The following is an 11,537-nucleotide window of genomic DNA, read 5'->3' as shown; positions in this document are numbered from 1 at the left end:
TTCGTACGATGTCGGTGCAACCCTAAACAACTTCGATTCATAAAATTACATTTCAGTTCATGTTTTCGTACAGCATCATGAATTAAAAATATTTAAAGTTTCATTGACATGCAGTGCAAGAGAGCAAAATGTTCAAACACACATTATTTTCAGTTTACAAAATACAAAATGTGGCCAGCTGCAATAATGCCACCGAAAATTAAAATAAATAATGCATTATACAACTTTTGTCCCAATTTCATTAAAGCAAGTAAATAAAAGGCTAATTCATTAAACTCATTAAGTATTTTATGAAATTTGTTCTTACTCACTCGTTGAAATTGAAAATTTATTAAATAAGTCTTGAAATAAATGATAATGAAAAGGAAGTAGTTGAAGTTGTTTTTCGCATCCACTATTTTGCTATTTTTCTTTAGCGTTTTTTAGTAATGGGCCATATGCGCACTTAAAAACAAGAGAATTTCTAATTAAATCATGGATGAAATATTATGTCACAACAAAGAAGAAAATGAAGATTATTATAAAATTTTGAGTTGCGATGAAACTTCTACGGTATGTTTCAAAATAGGAATGCTTTGCATGGCCGAAATTATATTTTTGACAGCGCATCATACTTATTTTTCTCTGTCTCAAATCATTAGATTAATTTAGAAGTCGATAAAAATGTGACAGCTTCGCGCTTTACAATTTTGTTACAGATTTATTCACACTGAAAGTTTCGCTGTTGTCTTTTGCCAACGAATATATCTGGAACATAAACTAGTCCATGAGCGTAGGGATTAGTGATGTGCCGCTTTGTTAAAAAAGTAGATCCACGGATATGGGATCATTAGCTTCAAGATCCGCGGATACGGACACGAATCTCAATTTTTTTTAAAACCCAAATTAACTACCCAAGTGTAAAATTTGCTACTGAAAGAATTCCCGTTTGGGTAATGGCACTATTTCATCAAAAAATGTCATCTAGGGGCGAAAATATAATCAAGACTATGATTTACTCTTTAGAGAAATCTCCGTTAAAATTGAGGGGTAGTTGGAAGGAATGGGTCAGCGCTGCATTAATGCTTCGATAGAATGTGAAAAATTATTTCTAGGTTGGTAGATGTAGGATACAGGGAGCAAGACACTGTGAAGCAAGAGTGTAAAGCTGCTTCTGCACAGATTGGAAATAATTTTTCGCATTTTATTTCAGCATAAAAACAGTGCTGGCCCATTCCACCTTACTTACCCCAACCAACGGAATGACCAAGGAAATAACAGAGCCCAGCCAGGAACATCTTTACAAACAGTAAATAGAGAATTTAGTCTCACTTTTTTTGAAGGATTCCAAGAAAAACCAAAAGGAAAAATAACACAAACGCGAAATCAATAAAAAAACCAATATTAAATTAAAAAAAAAAAATCTCAGACGATCGACCTCATATTAAGATGAATTTCGCGGGTTAGAACACACATTGTTAACAGCAGAGCTAGATAATGTAGACGCACGCCGTGGGCGGATACATCTGCTGACGTGCGGATACATTCGCCGCGGAGTTGCACGTCGTCCAATAATCGTAAAAGTTCTTAAATAAAAAGATAAAAATTAGATCAATTCGAAACGAAAAGAAGTAAAGACAATATCTTTACTTCTAATTTGTTTTAAATTAATATTGATATTATTTATTTAGATTGTAAAAATTATTACAAGATGTATAAAGTACACCCGCGAGTTCGGTGGATGTATTCGCTGCTGTGCGGATACATTCGCTGTGTGCTCGCGCACCTCGCGATAATCGTTTTAATTCTTACTGCTTATTTCTAATTTGTTTTTAAACTGATATTTTTAATTAATTTGTAAAAGTCATAAATAGATAGTATATACGCAAGCGCATGAGGTGGATACATTCGCTGTGGGCACGCGCATCTCGCGATAATCGTTCAAGTTCTTACTTTTCACTTTTGCTTTAAACTGATATTATTTAATTAATTTGTAAAAAAATACTAATAGATAGTATGTACGCAAGCGTGTAAGGCGAATATATTCGCTGCTGTGCGGATACATTCATTGAGAGCACGCGCATCTCGGGACAATCATTCAGGTTCTCCTTCTTTACTTCTAATTTGTTTAAAATTAACATTGCTAATGTAAAACGTAGTATTCATAGCTAGATAATATAGACTGCTAAAAGAAGCTTACTTTTAAAATTTTGAAATTTAGCTTAGGTTTTTGCATCCATAGGCTCACATAATTGGCATGAAAATTAGTTCCTTGTAACCTCAAAGCAGCAAATATTTATTTCTTATGATTAATTTTTTTTTTGGAATCCGGACACTCCCCCCCCCTGTTTTTTTTTTTTTTTTGTATGTGATAGACAATGATTAGCATGCAGATACTTTTGAGTTTCGTGCGCAGATAATTTATACTTTTATCTGACTCTGGTTAACAAATATTAACCAACTCGGACAGAAATTTTCTGACTATGAAATTGCTACCAATCATGCGTATAAAGACTTAGAATTGCATTTAAAATTTACTTAACAAGATTAGCTCCTACTTTGTATATAACTTGGAAGTTCCAAATGAATAGTGAATGCAGAAAACTTTTTTCGTTCAAGTTAGGGCCAGTATTTTTAACATACAGGGAGTAAGTTTTTACTACCATAATTGTGAAAAACTTTTAATCGGTTAGTAATTAAAATCTCTAGTAGTTAAAGTTCTATAAAAATGAGGTCCAAGCTAAGAACTTATGATCAAATCCCCTTTTTGAACAAAAAAAAAAAAAACCTATTAAAATCGGTTCATCTGTTTAGGTGCTACAATGCCGCAAATAGACACACAGATGCGACCTTTTGAAACTTATTTCCCCTTCCTTTTTGTGACGGGGGGTACAAATTGACTTTGAAAATGATAACTTCTTATTTAGATAGAGAATGAAACCTAACTTAAACAGAATTTAAGAGTCTTTTATTCAAATATTTAGAAAGTCTTAATCCGCCAAAAAAGTAACGGATACGCATACAGATCCTTATTTTCCCTTGGATATCCACAGATATGGCTATCCAGAACATCACTAGTAGGGATGCACTGAACATTTTGTATGTACTGCGTATTTGGCAGAAAAACCAAAAAGACCGTTCAGCCAAATATTTTTATTTTTGGCAACCCGAAAAGAAAACAAACGAATACTTGACAATTTGTAAAACAATGGGAGGGGGTATGTATTTTTTAATTCAATGATGAATGAAAGTTGTAGTACAGTCGAACCTTTTTCAACCACCATCCTTTTTGTTCGCCAAGAAAGATTGAAAAGAACCCTGGTTTAAGAATGCAATAAAAATTCCCTCAAACAGGCACCCTGTTGTTTGCCAATCACCACTGATTTTTGACAAACTGCATACTCAGTGTGATAATATTACTGTTAAAATGCCACCTTGAAAGACCAATTCAGGATACCAGGAATCATGTCAACTTGGAGATAAGCCATTCAGGAGAGTGATTGGCCTTGATGAGGCATGGAGAGAAATCCTGAAATATGTCGCAGTTGTGTAACAAACTTAGATCATTAACACAAAGATAAGGCAAGTGGGTGTGGTAGTTGAGGAAGGAATCTTCAAGGGAAAGTGAGGGGAGACCATGTGACTGTTTCGCCAGAGCTGCACTAAATCTCGTAGAAATTTGAATAGTTGTCGATTTTAATTTTTTACCTTCTGCCTGAAATTTTTTGGCACAATTTTTTTTTCTCACCCGGCAAGCGCATAGTTTACTGATTCATGGATAAGTGTTTTTTTTTTCAATTTTCTACAGTAAGTTGTTGAGTAAGTTGCTGATTTAAGTTGCACTGACTCCTGCTTCAGTGCATACAATAACGGCTGAATGGAATGGCTGTTACAAATAAAGACTAATAAAAACAAACTCGTGGGTTTTTGGCATTTCGTATTAACCAAGTTCAACTGTACATATATTAATTGATTTTCATTTATGTAAATTCATTTCACTTTCCATATTTTAATAACTTGTGATACTTTTTAGACTGAGCAAATATTGACTGAATACAAAACTCTTTCTCTTTTGCATCACCCCGATAAAAATCCTGATGACAAAGATTCAGGTAAGCTGAAACATCTTTGTTACTGGTACTTTTAAGTAAAAGTATTAACTGTGTGTGCTATTCGTTGATCATTGATGTTGTGTTGTGTAAAACAGGGACATCCACCTAGGGAGAGTTCCATGTAACATTTTAATTATATGAAGCCTGGGTGAACAATCTTTATTTTTTAAAACCCTTAACTGTCTCTTGTTAAACTCCTTTAAAAAGATCTTTTCTGTTCAGCACATTAATTTACCAAGCATCTTAAGTAGCAGCTTTGAATTCTTATAGCTTCTCTGATAAATATATTAACAGTACTTGATAAAATATGAAAAAAAAAAAAAAAAAACTAATTTCATGCATAGGCATGTGCAGTGCCGAACCAAGCCCCTGTCCTGATAAAAGTTGGCGTCCCAAACAAGAAAATTTGTACATTTTCAGTTGATATGAACTGAAAAACCAATCAAACACTATACAATAAAAAATAGTTATAAAGCAATCAAACTATGTATTGTAAATAAACCCTATTAAAATGTATGTAAAAATTGTTATGATGTGATATACAAAATACAAAAGTGACAACCAGAAACAAGCTCTGGGCCCAGCTAGACTGGTCCTAGTCAATTTACAATCCCCAGTGAAGATCAATGGCCCTCTTAAAACTATCTATTCCCATGCTCATTACCACCTCTTCCGGGTAAGCTGTTCCAAGGTTCCACTACCCTGCTATAATAATAATTTTTCCTAATATCCATGTTAGTCTGAGATTTAAATAGCTTAAAACAATGACCCCTTGTCCTGTTTTCAGTGCTAAACTTCAGCCCCCTAAAATCTTTCATTTTAATAAATTTAAACAACTGAATCATGTCCCCTCGGTTTCTTCTTTGCTCAAGACTGTACATTTTTAGCCTTCTAAGCCTGGAATCGTAGTCTAAATGAGAAAGTCCATTTATTAGCCTTGTAGCCCACCTTTGAACTTTTTCCAATGCATTAATATCTTTCTTAAGATAAGGAGACCAAAACTGAACAGCCATACTCCAAATGAGGTCTTACCAAACTTCTATATAAGGACAGAATAACTTCTTTAGATTCGTTTGAAATAGATCTATTGATAAACCCAAGCATCTTATTGGCTTTGTTACTAGCTATGCTACACTCTTGGCTGAACTTTAAATCCTGACTTATTAAGACGCCCAGATCAGTAACTTTTTCTGCCTGACTAATGACTGAACCTTGCAAATAATAACTTGTACACTTATTTCCATGCCCTAAATGTAGCACTTGACATTTCCCCAACATTAACAGCCATACCCCATTTATCAGCCCACTCCGTAATATGATCTAGATCCTCTTGCAGCTGATTTGCTTGTTCTTCATTTTCTACAGTCCCCATAACTTTGATACCATCAGCAAAACAATTCATGTTCCCAGAAATATTTTTATGAATATCGTTCATAAAAACAACGAATAAAACAGGCCCTAACACTGATCCCCGCTTAAAACCTCACTCCAATTAGAATAATTTCCCCTTACAACTACCCTTTGTTTCCTTCCGGTCAGCCAGTTTTTTACTCAAATAGAAAGTTTTCCCTCCTATTCCTATATCAGCTAATTTGCTAAGTAGAGCAACATGCGGTACCTTATAGAAAGCTTTTTGAAATTCAATGTAAACAACATCTACAGGCTTCTTATTGTCCAAAGCCATGGTAACTTTGTCATAGAAATGTAATAAATTAGTTGCACAAGATTTACCTTTCCTGAAACTGTACTGAAAACTAGTCAATAGATTATTAGTCTCTAAAAAATTTACTATCTTAATTTTTATCAATGTTTCAAAAATTTTGCAAACCACCGAAGTTAGACTCACAGGTCTCTAATTTCCCACCCTCCTTTTAGACCCTTTCTTGAAGAGCGGTGTAATGTTAGCCAGCTTCCAGTCCTCTGGCACTGTCCCCGAATTATAAGTAGCATTGAAAATGTTTGCGATTACATCTGCTATCGTTATCTGCACATTCAACTAAAATTTTTGGATAAATATCTGGTCCCGGAGCCTTAGTCTCTTTAATTTTTTTCAAATGAAGTAAAATGTCATCCCTGGAAGATAAAGTCCTCAAGCTGTACTATAGCTTGTGTCTTGTTGATGTCAACTGTTGCGATACAGTTACCGTGAAAAACACTCGAAAAAAAGTTATTAAGAACATTAGCAATATCACTATCATCCTGAATTAAAATTCCGTGCTTATAAAGCAGTGGTCCAATATGACTATTTCGAACTTTCCCCGAATTAGCGTATGCAAAACACCTCTTGGGATTCCTGTTTATGTTATCTGCCAGTCTTTGCTCCAACTCTCTTTTCTGAATCCGTACCAAATACTTAAATTTACGCCTTGCCTTACAATATTGGACCCTATATGCACTGTGACCAGTTTCTTTAAACCTATGAAAAGCGGCTTGCTTGTAATTTAGAGTGTCTTTAGTTTCCCTGGAGAACCACATCGGCCAAATTTTAGTGTTGACACTTTTTCTCCTAGAGGGAACATGGTCCCCAACTGTTTTCGCTAGATTTTCCTTAAACTCTGCCCACTGAAGATTCACATTGCTATTGTCCAATCCGGAAGAAAAAATTGCTTTCAAACTCTGCCTAAGTGCCATAAAATCAGTATTTCTGAAATTGGGCACAAACCTGAAATTCTCTACTATGTGCATATCAAATTTAATCCCAAACCTAATACTGTTGTGGTCACTATCTCCAATGTGTTCCCCTACACATAACCCCTGAACAGAACCTTCCATGTCGCAGAAAACTAGATCCAAAATCACGTCCTGTCGAGTACCCTGAGTCACAATTTGATCTAAAAAGTAATCACCAATTACTTTCAAAAATAACTCTTCTCTGCTATTACTATGGCAAAAATTATTCCCATCAATTCCTGGAAAATTAAAATCTCCCATTATGATGACTGACCCCTTGCTTGAAATGTCACTAATAATACTAAACATCTCTTCATCTTGACCCTGGCTTAAGTCGGGTGGCCTATGAATGTTCCCTAAATGTAGTTTTTTGCCCTTATTGCTCATCAACTCCAGCCAAATCATATCAGTCTCATTAGGTTTATCATTAATTAAAATTCATTGCAAGTTAAAGTGTCTCTGACATAAAATAAAACCTCACCACCTCTTTTACCTGCTCTATTTTGCCTAAACAAATTATACCCAGCAATAGATAATAAATCATCATCACTTTCGGTAGCCCATGTCTCGGTAACTCCAATAATATCCAACCTCTCATCCATTATTATGCTTTTCAATTCTTCCATCTTGTTCCTAATACTACGAGCATTTGTATGAAATACCTTAAGAAAGCCCATCTTACTTTCATTTAATGTTGCGCAACTGTTAAAATCTTTCCTCTTATTAGCCACCCTATTTCCGTTTCTACTAAATTCCCAATAGTTAGTACCCTTTCGAATTCTGCTCCTTAAACCGTGCCCCCCATTCTAACTTAGTTTTTTGATTCTGAATCCTCTAAAACCAAACCACTAACCATTTTGACCCCTGTAGAGCTCAGATGCAGGCCATCCCTCGCAATCCAATCGCGTTTACATTTACTCCACACATCAATAAATCTGATACTACGCTTTGCGCAAATTTCCTTGAGTACCAGGTTCATACACCTAGCCCGTTGGTTTAACCAACTCCTATGCACTCCATATCTGGGAAGCAAACCAACCACTTGGACATTTGCGGAACAGTTGGTTGCTTTGTCCAACAGGGAATCCCATTCCTTTGTAAACTCATCGTTGTTACTATGGCCTAAATCGTTAGTTCCCACCCACAAAGTAATTACATTCTCTTTATTAAATACCCCCTTTTTTTCAGCAACCCTATTTACATCTCTCACCCGAGCCCCTGACAAACAACATCTAGCCACTTTACGTCTAACTCTGCCTATTGAGTTTCCCACCTCACGCACCATTGAATCTCCCAAAATTATACCCTTTGTTTCTCAGTCTGTTGCCTCAGCAATAACTTTCCCCTTTACCTCTGGAATATTCCCACTATCTAACACACAGCTAATGCCCACCTCCTTTTTACTAACTTCCCCCTAAATATGTATTGAAGGTAGAAAAAACTGAAAAGAAAGGGGGGGGGGGAAGACTCCTATTTGGCTCTAAAACTGATACTCAGGTCCAAAGACCAGCTTCAATCAAACCCTGGGGTCCTCATTAGCCATTTAGCTTAAAAGCTAGCTATTGTATCATTACCTGTTTTAACAAGCAAAAGTAAAATTCCTTAGACCTTTTTGAAACAGGAAGAACTTTGTTTTTTATGTACATATTTCAGGATGGTTAAAAATGCTTCATTAATGTTCAATTCTTCAAACTCTTCCGTCAGGACCTGTCTCCTTCATCTGCTGTGAAAGCAATCTATTAGGATTAAATTCCCAATACAGTGATACAGAGGTGCAGAAAATGTTTTTACTGCCAATATTTTCCCCAATCTTATGAAAATTTCCCCAAAATTGTACAATATGTTTTATGTTTCAGATAAAAATTCATTCCTATTACTATAGGTATAGATAATTTTGAAAAAAAAAAATGCATCTTTAAAACTAATATAATGAACTGATAACTTGTAGAACAAGGTATCTAAAAAGTAAATTAAGTAAATACATTCAAGTTTTAATTAAAATCTCCTACCTAACATTTATTATAAAATGTAAATTATTGTTTAACAAATAGTAAATGAAAATAGTAAAAGTGGTGATGCAAAAGAAAATGCATTCAAAAAACACCTGCAAAAAAAATCAAAAAATTTAAAAAAAAAATGAATCTGCAAAATTTCCCCAGATGGTTCAAATTTCCCCCGATCCTCGATCGCCCGATCGGACATATTCTGCACCCGTGCAGTGATATTCCTAATTCTAAAACGCTGTAGATATCTAGGAATATGTTTATCAAAAATACAGGCATCTTGTTTAAAATGAACAAGATGCATAAAAAATCTCAGGGATTTTTTAAAGAATATTTATTGCAAAAATTTCCCCCTTTTAAGAGGAAAAAAAAATATTACAAGTTTCATTTCCTTCAATTATTTCTAAATAATTCTTCCTTTTTTTTCAGTAATAAAATTCCAAAAGCTGCAGAAAGCCAAGGATGTTCTTACTGATCCTGAAAAGCGAGCTTTATATGATAAATGGCGCTGCAGTGGTTTCTGCATTTCATATGAAAAATTCTTGAATTTGAACAAAGCTTCGCACACAGTAAGCAATTTTACTACTAAATTTCAAGCTTAAATACTGCCATGGGCAGGTAAAGGGCAGTAATTGCAAATTTTTCATTTTTGTTATCTATTGTACATTATCTTTATTGTACAAACTTGTGTATTTAGCTTCCGCTGCAAAAAACGTGTAATTCCAACATCTCCCTATTGTTAGTGTTGAATCTAGTGGCGCACCCCCGCTAAGGGGCTTAAGCCCCTTTCAGAGATCAGATGAAATTCAGAAATGGTCATAACCTCCTTGACCAGATCTAAGAAAATGTCTAAAATTGCGTCTTTTGGCCTATAGTTTTGGGAATTTAACAAAATATTTGAAAATAACTCTTCTTAAAATACAGCTGCTCTCTGTAAAACTCCTTTCCTAACAGTTGATTTTTCTCTCCACAGAGAAGTCAGCCTCTTTCTTTAAAAAGAAAGTATTTGTTGCAGCTTTCTTTATTCAATGTTTTCTCCTAATTTGAGCATAATTAAGTTGGTGTGTGTTTTTTATGATTTACAAATTTAAAGGTATTTTGGGGAAGTGGTTCGATAGATAGAGAGAGAACGCACTAAGAACAGGACAGCGCAATTTGTTCTTCCCTGAAATTTTATAAAGTTGTTATATAATAAAAATAAAAAGGGTGCAATAAAACTTTACTGATATGAAATTAAAAAAAAAAAAAAACTACATACATCTCTGAAAGGTTGAAAAAACACTAACTTTGCCTCTCTATTTACGTATCGGAGTTCCTTAAAAAAAAATCTAGACCCTCCCAGAAAAAAGTCCTGAGTGCGGCACTGGTTGAATCCAACACATTTCTTCAAATATCTCAAAAACTCATTTCTGCATATACTGCCGTTTACCTGCTCATGGCAGAATAACAGTCTGTAAATGTGTTTTACTTATTTTGTAGTTTTTAATATATATTTATTCTGACATCCAGAGTGTCTGTGTGTTGCAATAATGAGATTTGACTGCATACTGTATATTAGGGTGGGCCGAAATAAGCCGAAAAATTTTTTTTTTCGAAATCAATTTTTGGATAGCGCGCAAAAGTTGCGTAGTGAGCTAGTTAGCACTCACAGAAAATTTCTTGGATATTAAAAAATATCTAGCCGGCGCTATTTGACACTGAAAAACCGAAAAAAGAGAAAAATGAATTTTTGTCGAAATTTTTTTTTAAAAACTAAATTCCAAATATTTTGCTGGAATGCACCGAAAATGTTATATAATGAGCCAGTTCGAGCCCATAAAATGTTTCATTGATTTTAATGAGCATTTAACCGCTCCTTTCCGACACCAAAAATTAGAGAAAAATGAAAAAAATATTGAATTTCTTTAAAAACCAATGTGAAATTTTTTTTCAAAATTAAATCATAGACTAATCAATTAAATAGCGACATTAATCATAGTAATTATTATCACGCAATAGTATCGTACATTTTCGAGAACTACATATATAGATAATAAAATTTTAAAAAAGAAATCTTCAAATTTGATTTATAATACCTCATGCATAATGAATATTATTTTTTCGAATAATATTGTCCCTTGTTATCAAAGATGGAAGTTCTTTCCTAGCTTGAAGTTTAGCACGAATGTATGCATCTCGTGCAGTTTCACCACGAACTTTTATTGCAGCTTCAGTTATTAGTTTCACACAGCATTTCACAGCTTGCGTGTGACAGGGAAATTTCTCGAAAGTAAACTCTGTAGAATGTTCTTTGCACATTTCTTTCCATTGTTGGTCTTTTAGATGCATTGTAAGAGGTGGCTCTGTTACAACACAGTTTGCCCAATCAACTAAATCAACATAATCAACGGCTTCAAAATTGAGTGTAGGACGCTCAAAAAATCGTACACCATCCGAGCTCTTCGTCTTCTTATTTCTAGAGTTCAGAATGCGCCTAACAGCTAATTCCCGAATGTATTTTCTTGAGTAAAACAACATTGTCAACAGTAGCTGTTCAGGACGAGCGAAATATGCATTACTTGAGAGAACTTTGAAAATTATCTCCTTAACGTTGTCTGAAAACTGCCTTGCAAGAGAAATCATTTTCCAAAAACGTTGGGCGCGGTATTGGCAGTTCGGTTTCATTTTTATTTCAAACCACATTGGAGCATAAACTAAAATTACATACTTTACAAGCATTGTAAGGTTTTCTGATGGAGTTGGAGTGCCTATATACAAGCGTAACAAGCGGTTT

At 34.5% G+C, this 11,537-nt stretch overlaps 1 protein-coding gene across 1 annotated transcript; it reads left to right on the top strand.

Annotated features, from left to right (window-relative positions):
• Positions 1 to 417: 417 nt before the first annotated feature.
• LOC129219822 (J domain-containing protein-like) lies at positions 418 to 9,433 on the top strand. The gene is made up of 3 exons (XM_054854127.1): positions 418 to 552; positions 4,013 to 4,091; positions 9,194 to 9,433. The coding sequence occupies exons 1-3, from the start codon at positions 475 to 477 to the stop codon at positions 9,364 to 9,366; spliced, it is 330 nt and encodes a 109-aa protein (XP_054710102.1). The 5' UTR covers positions 418 to 474; the 3' UTR covers positions 9,367 to 9,433.
• Positions 9,434 to 11,537: the final 2,104 nt, after the last annotated feature.

Source organism: Uloborus diversus, chromosome 4, assembly GCF_026930045.1.
Source record: "Uloborus diversus isolate 005 chromosome 4, Udiv.v.3.1, whole genome shotgun sequence".
NCBI lineage: Eukaryota > Metazoa > Arthropoda > Arachnida > Araneae > Uloboridae > Uloborus > Uloborus diversus.
This window is presented reverse-complemented; position numbering and strand designations above follow the sequence as displayed.